The 17579-nt window shown below is 36.4% G+C and overlaps 1 protein-coding gene across 1 annotated transcript; it reads left to right on the top strand.

The window, feature by feature from the left end:
* The first annotated feature begins 1028 nt into the window (after positions 1 to 1028).
* Positions 1029 to 12703, top strand: LOC148215736 (vomeronasal type-2 receptor 26-like). Its single transcript, XM_088142434.1, has 6 exons — positions 1029 to 1165; positions 4052 to 4343; positions 6237 to 7094; positions 7322 to 7549; positions 10926 to 11052; positions 11802 to 12703. Exons 1-6 carry the CDS (start codon positions 1029 to 1031, stop codon positions 12701 to 12703), a joined length of 2544 nt encoding a protein of 847 aa, XP_087998560.1.
* Positions 12704 to 17579: the final 4876 nt, after the last annotated feature.

The raw sequence follows: 17579 nt of genomic DNA on the forward strand, positions 1-17579 counted from the left end.
CACCTGCTCATAGGAGTTGGCCATAGAAAAGAAGAACCTATCACAAATCCATCTGAAAGGTCCACATCTGTTTTCATTCTTTCTTCACTTCAGATATATATTTGTGTGTTTAAAAATTGTTCACTTTCTTTTGTAGTTAGAAACTGAAAATCCAAAGGAGATTGAATCACGAGAAGCATTAATTACTAGTCTTGGCATAATTAAAGAGTGAGATATTTACAGTACCACTTCAATCCCCAGAGTATTTGAGAAAAACATGTTTTCTTCACCTTTGAACGAACTTTTCTGTCCAACTTAGTTAGCAAGAACACCTGTACACTTGAAATATCCAACAGCAAAAAGAAGATGGTGGAAATACTTAGACCATCCTTGTCCAACATGGTTCCCTCCAGATATGTAGACACTGCAGCTTGCAGAATTCCCAGTCATACACAAAGAATCAGAGAAAGTTATTCTAATAGTTCTGGATATGGTCAGATCCAATGCTGTTTTTGGATCTGTTAAACGGCTTTTTGGGGATTGTGCTTTACTCCTGATTTGTTTTTTGCTTTTCACTGAGCAGGGATTATATTTGGATAGGATTTTAAAAATAGTGGAGATCCCAGTTTCAGATTCCACCCACAAATGTGCCATGAAGTTCCCATATGAAAGGACAATCAGTTTGTACATCTAGGGACCCTAGGCTCAACTCTCCTCTTGCATCTGTCCACCATAAGCGCAAATCAGTCTTCAAAGTTATACAAAATAGCCACACTTTGATCATCTTGGAATGGGGTAGCCTTCCCTCTTTTTCCCCTCACTTTTCTGAGGACAAAAACTTAAAAAGGGAGCTCAATCTCTATCTGTTACATCCATAAGGCCAGCAGTCAGAAATAAAGAAATAAAGATATATAAAATGAATGTGATGCTTGAAAGTTAAAATTCTTTAAAAGCAGATTTTCTTAGTTAAGGCTTTGATTTTTATGTTTCAATGTGTTGGCAATAAAAATCACAATTCTGTAGAAATGAGAATGTTACTGGGATTCGGGATGCCACTTGGCATTCCATTTCAGTCCAAGCTGACCCTGAATAACAAAGTAGAAGGCAGAGAACCAGTGGCAGACTGGCATTTTGAGGAAGTGAAGCATGAAAAAGGCCCATCTTATCATAATAGTGAAAGGACTGTGTATGTTCTGGTTTTAAAAAGATGTCAAATACAAATGAGATCAAGACTGAGCCCCAGTCTCCAGGCTAGGTCTGATGGATTACCTTATTGCCAATATAGAGTGGGGGCTTTTGCTCTCTTTGTAATGAAAGTGATTATTCATGACTGTCGAGGCACCTCTTTTATCTCCTCTATGAACCTTTCACAATCTATTATCAGGGCTCTGGCTTTACTGCCTATGAGCCCAGAGACTGCTGCTGTTGGGTCTTTAAAAAAGAAAACTTTGTTTCACATCTCTATTGTTTCAGTTCATACTTTAGTGGATGGTTATTTTTCCACAACAGGAGAAAGAACGAAAATTAATACGGATTTTCAAAACCTGAGGAAAGGGAGATACTATAGCTCAAAGCACAGAACTGGGCATCCAGGAAGGAAATAAAGGTAGTCTTTGTTTACCAACTACAATACAGACTGGCAACTAAGGACAATGAGGCCTGTCACAGGACTCTTAGCTTTTGCAGTCGTGCATCTGCTTGATTGCATTCTCATTCATTTGCCAATTAGGAATTGCATTTTAGTTTCATCCAAAAAGTAGTTCAGGTTTGTGCCTTCAATGACCTTCTCATTCCCACCTGTGCTAATGGATGACTTCCTGCAGGGACTTCATATGGATATTGACCTGTATGCAGCATAGGGCCAAGCCCTGGGACCCCTGAAATTGAAGTATACAAGGCTTAGATATTTCTTTCCCTCAACAATATTGACTGTGAATACACATAGCAGAAGGAATGGAATCATCATACATGTCTCTAATTCCCTCATTTTTATAGATAATTTGGATATTGATAGAAGTAAATCTGCTGAAACTTACCAGGATCAAAAGCGTTTTTTTTCCATTCACTGAGACTGCTGTACACTTAAAATTGATTCCTTCAAACACATTCAATGAAGTAAAGAAAATTCCTTTAAAACTTTTTTTTTTTTAAAAAAAAAGAGTTAACACAGTCACTGAATAATCTTTAGATTCTATACAAAGTGGAATAATTATGAAAATCTAAGGGGGAGGCCAGAAGATTTTAATAATATGAAATTGTGTCCTCTCACAACATCAATACTGAATGTACCTCATCACATTAGATGTGAAGTTTGTTTGTACAAATAGTTATAGAATACCAGTGAGATTTACAGGGTATTCCTTAAATTTTCTAAGTTCAAGACGGCATTCTAAACTCTCCCCCATTCCCAGATGCTGACATCCACTCACTGGAGGACGAGATTGCTTTGCACTGTAACCAGCATTCAGATCCATGGTAGTTTGAAAGGATGCATTTGAACCAACTCAGCGTTGGAAGGAAGTTCTTTAAAAGAAAGCAAAATGGAAGGCATTCAGAATCTGGCCTCACAAATTCCCTAGGACTCGCCAATAAACCTGAGAAAGAATATTCAGCCCAGTGAAGGGTGAGAAAGTAGCTCTAAAGTGCAGCTTTCCAAAAAGGAATGGGGAAACTTGGTTGAAAAGATAAGAGTCCTAAAAGAGATAGGATTGTGTCTATAAAAGAAATGGGCAATACCAATAAATTTAAAATATTTTCAACATTCCCAGGCTACTTAGTTATGTTGGCCTTTGAATTCTCTGAGTTATTCTTCTTGTATATAAAATGGACATCTAATTGTAAAAGGGTGACTAAAATATGACCAATGTCTTACTTTCATTGGTGGTCATTCCAAAAAAGTTTCTTCTTTCTAAATAAGTGGGAGAGAAAAGGGTATTCAAGTAAGAGAAAAACATATTTTCTCTTTGTTTCAACTGTACAAGGATTTGAACTAATAAATACTTTAATCTTTAATTATAGAAACCCAGTAATTTATTGCTTCTCTTGGGTAAATCTCCCATGGAGTTCAGTGTCCAATGGCAAGATCAATAATAAAAACTGTGAAGGAAGTTAAAGCTAGGAAGATAGGAAAAAGAATCAGGCATGGATCCTACAGCAGACCAGTTATAACAAAACAGGCTTGGATCTTTTTCAAATTGCTTCTCTAAAAACAAAGTCTGGGAGCAGTTTTTTTATCACAAGAACTCTATTCAGATTGCCCCCTGCCCCAAAAAGATGATTCTGCATGTTGAAGAAAGATTTGAGCTTGTGCTCTGGATGATGGTTTTAGAAGTCATTCTATCTGCAGCGTTTTCTCCTGCACTGTACATGTATGATAATGTGAAATGTGTAATTCCTACTCTTCATACTGGACCTCATCTGTACCATCAGTCCGGAGACTTCATAGCTGGTGGTATAACCACTGTAGCTAATTTCTTGCAAGATTTTGAATACTTCTCAAAATTGTCTGCACCTCCATTGCCTGAGGATCTTATGTAAAGACTTTTATTTAATTTCTATATTTTAATAAAGGAATAACAAGTTGTAAAGCAATAATGGCAAGAATACATCTAACTGCCTTAGCATTTGAAACATGTTAATAATAAACAGCTCCTTCTAGAAATTGTGATCAAAAAATGTGTCAGACTTGTTTAGAGCATGTTAATCATCTTAAAAGTGTTCATTTATTTTAATTGTATTTCAATATGCTGTGCTTTTATTTCTTTCAGACTTTGGGGGGGGGTGCATTATGACTTCAGTAGTAAAGCAGGTTCTTTTGTAATTTTTCTGTATAATCCACTGTTACCCTTAATACTTTAGATCTTCATTTATTCCTTATTGCTTTGCTCACAAATTTTCCACAGTATACACATGGAAAAATATATTCACAAATATATATTTATTTGTCCAGTCTCCTTAGATAATTGAGCTAGTTGTTAAAAATATATAGCACAGAATAATGGAAGATGGAAAATAGAATGATTGTTTTAAAAAAAGTTTATCCATCTCACGTAAATTATTTCTTTCATTCTAGGTTATTGCCTAAGAATTACCAGCATGTCTTGGCCCTGGAATTTGCAGTGAAGGAGATCAATGAAAACCCTCAGATCTTGCCCAATGTCACCTTGGGCTTCCAGATCTATGACAACTACTACAGTGCACAGAAGACCTACCATGCCACAATGTTACTGCTTTACAACCTGAAGAGCTTTGTTCCCAGCTACGTCTGTGGCATCCAGAATCATCTTATAGCAGTGATTGGGGGACTAGATGCCAAAACCTCCATTGACATTGCAAATATCTTGAATATATATAAAGTTCCACAGGTAGAGTATATGGCCGCAGTGTATGTCTGACTACAGGAATTCAAATTTTCCTCTTCATCTGTTTGGACCTTCCAGATTTCTCTTGTGAATGAAAGGTAAAGAATGAGATTTTTACGAGGCGCTTCAGTGCCTTTTCTGCATATTCAACTTGTTAAAAATCAGTACCAACACAGCTGGTGTAATGGTATGAATTATGAAAACTTTTTCAGTAACCGTGGGCTGGTAAATTATTTATCCAAAAGGTAACTATATTATCTTGGGTTTAAGGGTAATGAATGTGTACACTGGGCTGGATAATATTTATGGCCCTACAGCAAACACTCCTGAGGAATTTCACAATTGTATGTCAACATTATTTAATGTTGCGTATGATCACTTCATAATTGGTGGAGACTTAAATTTATCTCTAGAAATAAAGAGGGATAGAAACATTTTGCCAAAAAAGGTGAGATATAATCAAAATTATATTTAAGAAAAAGGTTTTATAAATTTATATTAAAGAATTTCAGTTAGGAGATTGTATATGGCAATATCAATATCCAACCGACACAGAATATGCATATTTTTCACATGCTCATAAAGTTTGTTCTAAAAGAGATTATTCTTTTGTTTCTTCTTCTTCATTGTGTTATAGACTCTAATATACAATCTAGAGTTATTTCTGATCATGTTCCCATGACATTAATACTTAACATTCAGGGTGCTTTATTTGAAAACCTAAGGTTGTATATGAATACATATAGCGCTGCAATAAGATTTTGTGAATTATATTAAAAAAGACAACACATTGTTTTAATTTAATCTGAATTGAACTAATTTGTTACTGGTTTGGGATTCATATAAAGCTTATATAAGGGAATATATTATTTTTTACGCTCCTGCTTTTAGGAAAAAAAAAATTAATGGATTAGAACAGTTTGGAATATGAGGTTAAACTTTTTTCCCCTCATATATGTTAATAAACCTTTAGAGTTGAATTATAACAAAAATGTCCGGGCTAACATTGGTTTGAGTGAATTTATGGAGATCAGGCTGAATTTAGCTTAAAGAGACTTAAAATGCAATATTGGGAATTTGACACCCCCCCCCTGAAAAAAGGTAACCTATTAGCACATTAACTAAAATAAAACACAGCCAAATAATACAGCAGAAATTTTATTGGATAAGGGCCAGAAAACAATGGATAATTTAGACATTTACAACAGTTTATCAGTATTATCAGAAATTATATACTACTGTAAATACTATAGACAATGGGTTAATAGAGAATTTTTGGTCTCAGTTAATTTCAACCACTATCTTGAAAATTCAAAGTCTTAATGAGGTTTATGAGATATTGCCATTGATATAAAACAGGAAAGCTGCTGGCCCAGACTTATTTCCTGTAGGGTGGAATAAGGAGTTCAAAGGTCTTCCGGCTCCCTTTTCTACTGGATCTTTATAAAATGGCATTTAAAATGGGAAGACTACCAGAGTCATTTTATGAAGCTTATATAACACTGATTTTAATATTGGGAAAGGAAAGGAAAGGAAAGGAAAGGAAAGGAAAGGAAAGGAAAGGAAAGGAAAGGAAAGGAAAGGAAAGGAAAGGAAAGGAAAGGAAAGGAAAGGAAAGGAAAGGAAAGGAAAGGAGAAATATTTTCCTTTCAACATTGTTCATTGTTAGAAGTAAATTTAAAAAAAATAGTAAGTTACTGCATAAGTCCTAACATAATGAAGAAACCTAAAGGCAGAAACTATTGGCTTGACTCAAAGCTACCACATAATATAGTGGAATGATATGATGGGGTATTCTTGTAAGATTTTTCATTAAAGATGTGAAGAACATTGAATGTTGGAAAACAATAATTCAGTGTGACAGTTACTATCTCTCTGTTCTCATTCTCTCTTTAGCTCATTTATGGCTCTCCTCCAGTGATGAATTATAAAACCCCAGGCCTTTTCTTCTTTCAGATGACCCCAAGTGAAAAGCTTCAATATGAAGGGATTCTATCTTTACTTCTCCACTTCAGATGGACTTGGATTGGGGTTGCTGTCATGGATAATGCTAATGGAGAAAGATTTTTGAATATGATAATTCCACTCTTTTCCCCACATGGCATCTGCTTTGACTTCATAGAAAGAGTTACCTATACACATTCTCTCAATGAAATGTCTAATATTCAGAAAGGCGCAAAAATTCATGATAAAATCATGGATGCTAAAACTGACGTGGTGGTTTTCTATGGAGAATCTTATTCCATGGTATTATTGAGATGGTTACCGTATCTATCAAACAAAGACAAATTTACAAATATGGCAAAAGGTAAAGTGTGGATATTGACAACCCAATTAGAGTTTATTGCAACTGTCCATCAAAGAGATTGGGATACAAATATAATCAATGGTGCTCTTTCTTTTGCAATTCATACCAACAATCCACCAGGATTCAAACAATTTGTTGAAAGGAGAAGTCCTATCAGCACAAATGAAGATGGATTCATCAGAGATTTCTGGCAACAGGCCTTCTGTTGTGCATTTCATGTGTCAGATGTGGATGAAGTAGATGGCAATATCTGCACTGGGAGAGAGAAAATGGAAAACCTTCCTGGAAGTTTTTTTGAAATGAGCATGACTGGCCACAGCTACAGCATCTATAATTCTGTCTATGCGGTGGCCCATGCTTTACATGCCATGTTCTCATCTAAATGTAGACCCACAGGAAGTGCAGGGAGAGCGGGACTGAAGCTTCAGGAGCAGGTTTCGTGGCAGGTAAAGAGTTCAATCCCCCTACAGGGAGGGCATTACTTTAATGCAAACAAGATATAGCCCCAATGTTGATAGTTAATGGCCATCATAAACTCTTGGCCTTTCCTTTCCATCTTCCCATCTTCTGTAATAACCCAAATTTGTATTTTTCATTCAAGCTGCTGTCATTCATCCATTCCAAGTGACCCAACTGCATTCTTTCTCAGCTGTCCCTTTACTTTTCATTCCAGCTGCATCACTTTTTGAAAGGTCTGTCATTTAATAATAGCGCCAGCGACCAGCTTTCCCTTGACTACAATGGAGAGTTAGTTGTGGGTCTGGATGTAATGAACTGGGTCTTTTCTTCAAACCAGTCCTTTGTTAGAGTGAAAGTTGGGAAGGTAGATCCTGGAGTTCCTGCAGACCAAATGCTCACCATCAATGACAGTACCATAAACTGGCACAGTTGGTTTAATCAGGTAGGATCCAGAATCCAACCATTTATGAAAATGTGTGGGTTTTAATATTTGCCATCCCTTTTCACCAGATTCTTAAAGCATTATGCATTCTCTCTGCAGTGCTCTCTCGAAACCTGTCTGTACAGTAGGTTGAGTGTGGTGAGGTTCAACAACAACAACAATAATAATAATTATTATTTTTTAACATTTTCAGCTCTTAATTCTACACTTACAGCTTCTAATGATGGAAGGGAAATTGTTGGTTTATTCCATTTATTTCAATCTTTTGGTCATACCAATGCTTTGGGACAAAATCCACACTCTGAATAAATTCTGGTATATCATTTTTCCCCATGATCTTCTCCTGTTTTATAATCTCTCTGGCAATATTGCTTCACTGTTTATTGGGTGACAAAACAGTCCCCTTTTTTTCTTTGACTAATTTGCTGTTGTTTCTTTTATCTTTTTTTTTTTTAATTGTTGTTAGTACTTGTTCTTGTGCTACAAACATTAATCCTTCTCTTTTCTTCTTGATGTATCCAATCCGAACCCATTGTCAAGTTTTATTACTGTTCACTTTCCCTTTGGGTATTGATCATGCAGAAGTTCATCTTCTCATTTTTTTTCTAAATAACTGCTATAACTGTTCAGTTTTGTATGCCACCTCGGATTCTGTCACATTCAAAATGTTTTCCTTGCAGACCATTATTGGCTTTTTTTCTTTTGCTTGTTTTTTGCGATTATTTAAGCCTATGATTTTATTTTCCACCATTTGCCTCACTTGCAACAAATCATGACTACCAATTTTGCTCAGTAAATAGAAAGGATCTATGCCATGTTTTGGGTTTAATGTGTGATGAATTATCATAGGTTTGGGGTCCTGTGATTTAAAGCCCCTAGTTCAACATGTATCCAGTCACAATACCTGTTGTGTAGCTCATTACAGTCCAAATATTAATGGCTTTGATTGTATTACCAGATTTCAGATCTGATTTTACAACTTTTGTAACCTGTGTTACATATCTGGCACTGATTTTTGTGCATGCAAAATATTGTTTGCTTCTAAACTACACAAATACTTGTACTCTTCTTTCATTATCAATGCTTTGATTTGAGCACCATTCTGTAGTTCAATTCTGAGCACTCAATTTTTCTGTTTTTTTTTTATTGTCAGTGTTGTGCACACGTCCAATACAAATTTTGATGTTATCCTTAAAGATTTGAATTGCATCTGAATGTGATTACTATGCTCTAGATGATTTTGCCTGTAGTTTCAAATCATTGTTGTAGAACAAGTGTGAAATTTTTGTCTTTTGCTTCTATAATTCATAGCTTGATGGTATTTTATTCAAAAGCCTAACTGTATTGAAAAGCAATGGAAACAGTTTCCTTCAAAAATTCCTCTGCCAATTTTTTTTTATTTCTCCAAATTTTTCAGTGCTTGCAATCAGTATAGTTTTCCATTATTTAAAAACATTTTAGTTTTCTTATTAATTTAAAATACTAAATGATTGGTTCTAAATATTTTCGAACACTCTTGAGAAATGCTTGTCTTTCAAATCAAATCAAATTGTACTTCTATATCAGATATCTACTTCACCACTTTGCTATACTTTATTTATCCCAAATATTCTTTCCAAAATTCCAGGAGTTTTCCTTGTTTTTAGGGACGTCAGTGTCAGGTTCAGCCCAGAGAGCTCCACGAGAAAGTCCAGATACCATTCTGTTGCATTCATTAGCTTCCACCTCAAAGACAGAATCTCGCCAGACTGAATCTAAACTTCCTAAGCCAGCAAGCCAAAAATTCCTTATGGTGGTGCCAGTCTCATCTTCTTAACCTTCCCACGCTCCTGCTGGGGGCTAAGGAAATGCTTATCTCCCTGAGCGTGGCCTTCATCAAACCATTCCATCACAGTCAGTTGGTTTTGCATTTTCAGTTAATCATTAAAAATCTTGACTTATTTAAAATTCCCTCTTTAGCTAGAATAGTTTGCTCCTACTTCCTCTGACTTTCAAGTCTTTCAATTTTCTTAGAAGTTGCATCTCTCTCTGTTTTCATTCTTCCATGATTTCTCCTGTCAATTTGCTACACAATTTGATTGCTTTTTCAAACTTGTTTGTATGTTCTAATTTTGCAAATACTGTTGCTTTAAATTTATAGGTTGGATTTTTTTATTTTACTTTCCCATCAAATTTTCCACCTTGACATCTAATTTTTAGTTGTGCATGTTTCCCGTTTATAGTTTGGCCCTGTTGCTGTTACTCTTGCAAGGCTATACATGAGCTGACTCTTTGATAGGCTTTGTAAAAAACGATAGTATAATCATGTTTCCATCATAACAAATTTCATTTAAATGTTTTATTTGAGTAGATTTCAAAGGAGGTAATCTTTGTCTTCCAATTTATTTTACTGTATTCCAAAACTTTTTTTCTCTAAGCTGTTGTGGATATTCAGACACTTGTAGTTCTGTTTCAATAAGATAATTCAGCTGTTGAAAATGTTCATGAGTGCACTGAAATGGCTATTTTCGTTGACTTGCTCTTCTACTGCATACTTTGTATTTTTCAGTTTCAAACTTTTGGTTATGAAGCTGATGATGAAGCTGATGATGATGATGATAACTCCAATTAATTAAGTTCAATGTCTGTAGATAACTTGTTTCTTAGCATGAAGTGCCTTTGATCCATAAATAGTGCAATAATAATTGATTCTTGAACATTTGCTTTCAAAATTTCATACATGTGTTTTTGGAAACCATGAATCAATGGATCTGACTCATAAGACTATTTCCTAATTTCCTTATTTTCATTGATTGTCCAAATACTACATCCTTGAAGTCACATTGTGGTTCCTTGCCAAAGTTGCCTAGCAGAGTGAACCAAGTCCCATAGTTATAAATAGTCCACCTCTGTTTATATTTATTTATATTTATAGTTCTATTGCTGCTGTTTCTGTTATTATTATTATTGTTTTGATATGAAACATATGAATTAGTTTAAATTTTTCACTCTTGTCTCCTTTATCAAGGATCCATGATTTTACAAAGCTTAAACCTCCCTCAAGGAGGAACATATCTGTCACAACATGATAATGTTCTGTATTTGGCAAAGCTTCGCTGAGTCAGAAAAATCCCAGTTTGAAAATGTGTCATTGTAATCCAGAGCAGAATAAACAGAAAAACCGTTGCCTGAACAAAAGTTTATAAACTATGTTCCACAGGTTTCCAATACTATCAGTATCATCTTCATTATTTCAGTAAATAAACAGAGCAACACATATTAATAAACTGAGCACATCCTGTGGAGCCCAGTCACATGTTAGAAAAAAAGAGTTTCTGAAGAAATGCAAGATCATTATCCTCATGAATGCCATTGTCTTCTTTCATACTTAAATAAGTCTCAGCCTGTTTCAGTATGTAGTGAGAGTTGCCATCCTGGTTCCAGCAAGAAAGTGAAGGAAAGGGAACCCTTTTGCTGCTACGACTGCATCCTGTGCCCAGATGGGAAAATTTCAGAGGAGGAGGGTAAGAAATGTGCTGCTTGGATTTATCAAAGATAATCATGGCAATCTAAAGAAATATGGAAAGAAAACTTAGTTTGTAGATACTTTTGTTCAGTAATTACAACTTTGTAGTATGTATGCATGTATGTATATATGTATGTAATTGTATTCTTATACCATGACTTCTATGCCTTTGAATCAAATGAAAATGAACAGCTTACAGTATATACACAAGCAAATAGCTGGAATTCTCTACAGGAACATTTGCACAGTGTATGGGCTACCCCCTCCCAAGTCCAGATGGGAGAATCCACAGAAGGTCATGGAGAATAACAGGGCTAAGATCCTGTGGGACTTCTAGATCCAGAAGGATGGACAGGTACTGGCCAATCAACCTGATATTGTGGTAGTAGACAAAGATCAAAAGACAGTGGTAGTGACATGTGTGGCAGTGCCAAGTGACAGCAACATCAGGAAGCAGGAGTATGAGATGTTGGCAAAATATCAGGACATGAAGGGGGAACTAGAGAGGATGTGCAAAGTAAATGCCAGAGTGCACTTAAGATGTTTCCTAGCCCTGTAATGAAACATTTGCAAGCAAACAACCAAGCTAAGAGAACCTCAAAGACTCCACCGTTCAACCCTGAGCTACATATATTCTCTTCTAATGATAAAGGTACTTTATTTCTGTGAAGAGTTATAACATAGCACTGATATTTGAAGTGTATTATTGAACTTTTCCTAAGATCAAGATCATACTGTATTTTTCAGACAGTAATCAATGTTACCCCTGTAAAGAAGACAGCTATCCAAACAAGAATCGGGATTTCTGTATCCCTAAGACTCTCACCTTTTTGTCTTATGAGGAACCTTTGGGAATCAGCTTAGCCTTCTTTGCTCTTTTCTTTTCTTTGGCCTCAGTGATGGTGCTTGGAATATTTGTCAAGAACCACAACACTCCCATTGTTGTGGCCAGTAACAGAGATCTCACTTACATTCTCCTCATCTCCCTTCTATTCTGCTTCCTTTCTTCTTTGCTATTCATTGGTCATCCCAAGAAGGTGGTATGTCTCCTGCAACAAACTACTTTTGGGGTCATCTTTGCAGTGGCTGTTTCTTCAGTGTTGGCAAAAACTGTCACTGTGGTTCTGGCTTTCTTGGCCACCAAGCCAGGATCCAAGATGAGAATGTTTGTGGGAAAGAGACGCTCCAACTCCATGGTCATTTCCTGCTCTCTTATTCAAGTAGGCATTTGCATGACATGGCTGACAACCTCTCCCCCCTTCCCAGATGCTGACATGGATTCAGTAGTTGAAGAAATTGTCCTGCAGTGTAATCAAGGCTCTGTGACTATGTTCTACAGCGTCCTAAGCTATTTGGGCTTCTTGGCCATTGTTAGCTTCGTGGTTGCTTTCCTGGCCAGGAAATTACCTGACACTTTCAATGAAGCCAAGTTCATCACTTTCAGCATGTTGGTCTTCTGCAGTGTTTGGCTCTCCTTTGTTCCAACCTACTTGAGCACCAAGGGGAAATACACGGTGGCTGTGGAGATCTTTTCCATCTTGGCCTCTAGTGCTGGCTTGCTGGGCTGCATCTTTCTCCCCAAATGTTATGTCATTGTCTTAAGGCCTGACTTGAACAACAAGGAAAAATTAATGAAGAGAAAAAAGTGATGATTTTAATTCATGGTGCTCTTTGCTGTACTTTCTAATTGTGAAAACAATTTCATCTTCCTCCAGAGTGATAAGGCTGTGTTGGAAACTGCTGCACTCCCTGCTTGCATGTGCTGGCATGGCTGGCATTCAGTTCGCTGTGGGAAATGTGCTGCAGCAAAGTGGCTGTGCTAAGCATAAGGAAGCAGCAGGAGCAGCCCCTGACACAGCCCTGCATCCCTAAAGATGGACTGAATAACTGGAACAAGACGTTTGTCCAATTTACCCTCCGCAGTCCAAAACACTTCCTGCAAAGGGCTTGCAGAGACATAGTTATTTGCATGCAGTTCAATATAATCTTTAAATTATTTCTTTATTAAACTGAACAAATAGGAAATTTTGTATTTGTATGATGTTGTTCATAATGTGATATAACATAAAAATATAGGGAAAATGGGGTAAGGAAATCCTGAAGAATTATATAAATTATAAAAACAAAGAATTTCCAAAAATGTTGACCAAGTTGCTGAAAACTCTTCTTTTCCTGGCTCTTCCTTGGGAAAAAAAAATATATAAGTAACACCTACTTGGAATTCATTTTCTTTATCAAGTATAGATTTATGTATTGATGGTTCTTCATTCTTATGAGCATCTCCCAGTTCTTAAAGTCTGGATTAATTTTTATTCCTGGGATTACAGCAAAAAAGTTAAATGCTGTCTTCACTCACAATGATCAGCCTAAACGTATGTTAGCAATCATATGGATATTCACCCCATTTATAGCAACAGAATAACAAATTCACACTATGGTGGGAGCTTATCTTCTCACACCTATGTTGCCTTTCTTACACCAAGAAAATTGCAACCACTTATTCAATGTTCCTTATGATGTCAAACAGTAATATAAGATAGTTTTTGAACATTAATTTAATAGCAAAGAGAGCCTACAGTTCTTTATTTAAAGCAGCCTCAATTAATTTGCAAGAAAAGACAATCAGGCTTGTTAGTCTACATTTAATGGAAATCATTAGCAGTAGCATAAAATTGCTTTCTGTCTTGAAGAAAATTGCTTTCTGTCTTGTGTTTCCACTAAATTTCTGAGACATTTAAAAACTGAAAAGCAACAGGATAAAATTATCCCAAAAGGAATTGCTTTAGTTTAAAAAGGTATTTCAAGAATTACTCTGAAATAAATAATGGATATACTGCATATTCCATAAATGTTTTAACAGCTCCTTCATACTGAGTTATCTTTGCCTTTAAAGGGGCCCCATTTAAATCAGAGATTAAAACACATTGCTTTAGGGCACAGTTTGGTCTATGAACATCCCTAGAGTCAAAGACAGGCTTAAAGAGGGGTGGGGTTACAATTCCTTTATACAGGGATTTGCAAATGAGCATATATATGTGAACAGATTCACTTGTAAGGTTATTGATTTGGGATAGACAAGAGCAAGTATTTGATTGGGTTATGTCCCTAATGTTCTGAAGGTGGCCATTAGGGCATAACTATGAGGCAATTGGGCAGGACTACCAAAACATTAGGGTTTTGAAAGAAAAAGAGGCAATATTCCATGAACATAGTTTTTTCAAGGGGACTATGTTCTTTTGCTCTTCCAGAGCTCTCCTCATCCCCCAAGATCTTTTTTCTACCTTATCATCATTGTTTGGTCTTCTGAATGTTTTTATGGCTAAGCTGACAGATTAGTTTCCTTGGGCTAACAGGTGTCTAAAGGGGTAGTTGCCTAATTCAACAGCTATAGTTGGGGAAATTATTTGGGGTACAGGCTTTAAACTGGATCCCCCAGATTTTCCTTCCGATAGTTGAAAATAAGAATATTATTAAACAGCCATTTTACAAAGAGGAGGAGGAGGAGGAGGAGGATATCTTGGTGGGCATGCTCCAGGCCCCTTCCTTTAAATGTTGTCATCTGGTGGGACCTAAGAAGGGTGCCTTCTCTGTAGCTGCCCCGGCCCTGTGGGACACCCTTCTTCAGAGATCTTGTCCCAGGGATCCAGCAGGCCCCTACTCTCCTTGCCTTCCAGAAGGCCTTGAAGACAAGCAATGGGGTGGAATGAAGGTGGAGAAAGGTGCTGGCTGATGTGTGGGAAAGGGTTGCCCTGGGCACCTGGAGTTTGTATTGTGGTTGTTTGTGTGTTTGCTTTGGTTGCTTGTTTTTACTTCCTAAGAATTTTGATATGAAGAAAAAATGAGTCAGAACACTCCCTAAAACCCCACTCCCGAAACATGTTTATATGATTATTGAGACCAAATGACTTCAACCCGAATTTACTCCAGTGGATAGAATAACAGAATGGCTTCCAAACTCATGCATTAATCACATTCGATTAAGAGAGAAAGTTCCTGATCTGTTCTGTCTATTTTGAATCAAAATAATTAGACGAGTTAAGAATCTACTTCTGTCAGACCTTAGAGAGGTCTGGAGACTCTCAAAGGCCTGGAGGCACAATCTTCACAACCAATAATCTACAAGCAAAGGTTGTAGAGATTTATACATTTATCTTTGGAATAGATAATAGGACTTTTGCAAGGCTTAGGAAGGATTACAATATTAGCCTATTGAAATGAGAAGGTAGAAGTCTGTTTGACGATTTTTAAGTGTAACACTCCAGCACAAGAGATGTACCAATATACTTTTTAAAAAATCAGCTGAAAAATCACCAGGGCCAGGGTTTAATACATAATTAATTCAGCTGTAATGATACATCCATGAAAAAAGAAAGTTGAATGGACTATGGTAATCTCACATTATGTAAACGTTTCTGAGAAAAATTAGAAAATAATGTGGAATTGCACTAAAGCATACACTTCCCAAATGCATCATGAAAAGAAAATGCAGAAGGAAGGAAGAGATAGAAAAATGATACATAGATGATAGATAGATAGATAGATAGATAGATAGATAGATAGATAGATAGATAGATATGAATGAGACATAAATGAGACATAGTAACAGATGAAAGATGTAGAATAGATACAGGTATCTATTTGTATAAATTTTGTGCTGAAATTTTAAGGAAAAAAGAGTAAAATAATGTTATATTGTGGGAAGCTTTAATTTTTAGAAAAGGAAGTTTTGTTGTGACCTGATGGTTGAGCTACAATAGAAGAAGTAAAAGAATAATGCATCTCACTAACTCCTAAGATCTGACTAACTGAGAATGCAGGATAACCATTAACATGTGTCCTCATTAACAGGTACCCAAAGGTTGGTGAAGACTTTTACTGACGTTTTTCAGCTGCTACAGTTTTAACACTTAAATTTTTGAATATTTTCTTTAGTATTTCAAGCCTCCTTTTTAAAACAACCCGGCGAGCAAGAGCAAGAGCGATAGCGAGAGCGAGAGTGAGAGCGAGAGAGAGAGAGAGAGATGTTTTATCCATATTATGAGCTACCTACTGTACAATCCTGTGGAGCAGTTTGAGACAGAAGCCTTTCAGATTAGAAAATAATATATAAAACTCCAATTGCAGGTTGTCATTGACCTGCAAAAGGTAGGAAGCATTAAACAGAGAATGCTCAACCCATTCAAAGATGAATGAAACTCTTATATGAATATTGGAGAAAAAGATTGTTAGATCATTTTAAAAAGCAGAGAGATCATAAGGCAGATCAAGCCTAAATCCACCTGCTTCCATCTGAGGAATCTATGAAGGAGTTTGGGCTAAGCAATATGGGCCTGGGAGCTTTGCTACTGTGCCCATGTGGGAATCACATTAGGCACACAAAAGGAAGTTCTGCCTCTCCAATGAACACAAACCCAGGGAGTGAAATGGGACATTACAACTTCCACCATCAGGCAGAGAAGCAGACTTTTCTGAGCACCATGCTGGTGACACATGTTGGGATGAATACCTAAGAGTTGGAGCCCAAACATATATGGCAGCAGGTTGTGGAAGGAGGATGTTTAAAAGCTTTCTTTTTCTTTCTTTCTTTCTTTCTTTCTTTCTTTCTTTCTTTCTTTCTTTCTTTCTTTCTTTCTTTCTTTCTTTTTCTTTCTTTTCTCTCTCTCTCTGTCTCTCCCCCCCCTCCTTCCCCCCCTCCATCCTTCCCTCATCATTGTGTGTCAAAACATGTTTTTTGGTTCAATTCTACTGGGATTTCTACTGATAATTACATACTTCTTTATTTTAAAGGGTGCCAGTTAGTTTATGTTGGTTCAAAGTCCTACACAATTTCAGTCCCCAAGGACAAAGTGAAAAGGTTATACATACATATATAAAGTTTAAGTAAAATAATAATTTGAGTTAGGAAGTTAGGAAAATAGTTTGAAAACAGATAGGGATTGCCCAGGGTGATTTATAGTAGGTTCTTCCTTTTTTCAAAGGAAGTTTTTATCAACAGAACACTAATTTCACTTTCATCAAAGAAACAAGAAGAAGCTGGATGTCAGAGAAAGGTTTGGCTTTCCTCTAAGAATGGTTACTTTCATCATTTTGTTGCTATCACTATCTTCTCCCCAAATTGCTAAGCCTCATAATGTGAAATGTAAAATCCAAAGTCCTCGTGATCCACATCATAGCTACCATCAGTCGGGTGACCTCATAGTGGGTGGCATAGCTACTCTAGCAGCTTTCCTGCATACCGCCATAAGGTTCAGCAAAGTCCCACCACCGCCGTTACTTGAAGATCTCATGTGTGTAGTTTATGTCTAGCTTCCTATGTTTTCTTAGAAGATTAAGTGGTCTTAGACCTTGTTCTATTAGGGTAATTTGAAGATCATTGAATTAGTATCCAACTATTAAAGGGCTGCACAGATAAGTTATTAAGGCCTTTTTTTTTCAACCAGAATTTGTATTTCTAATTAGAAGTATTACATGGAGTGTTAAGGAAAGTTATCAGAAGTAAACACACCATAAAAGTATTTCATTAAA

Source organism: Python bivittatus, unplaced genomic scaffold, assembly GCF_059951505.1.
Source record: "Python bivittatus isolate LINGU-HERP-01145 unplaced genomic scaffold, Pbiv_v1 ctg000440_np1212, whole genome shotgun sequence".
Taxonomy (NCBI): domain Eukaryota; kingdom Metazoa; phylum Chordata; class Lepidosauria; order Squamata; family Pythonidae; genus Python; species Python bivittatus.

What these genes read in the sequence shown, in the direction of transcription:
- LOC148215736 (XM_088142434.1), top strand. Translation starts at nt 1,029, where the DNA reads ATGCCACTTGGCATTCCATTTCAGTCCAAGCTGACCCTGAATAACAAA. An exon ending in AGGAGCAGGTTTCGTGGCAG is followed by an intron (nt 7,095 to 7,321) that starts GTAAAGAGTTCA and finishes TTTTCATTCCAG; the next exon opens with CTGCATCACTTTTTGAAAGG. An exon ending in GAAAATTTCAGAGGAGGAGG is followed by an intron (nt 11,053 to 11,801) that starts GTAAGAAATGTG and finishes TGTATTTTTCAG; the next exon opens with ACAGTAATCAATGTTACCCC.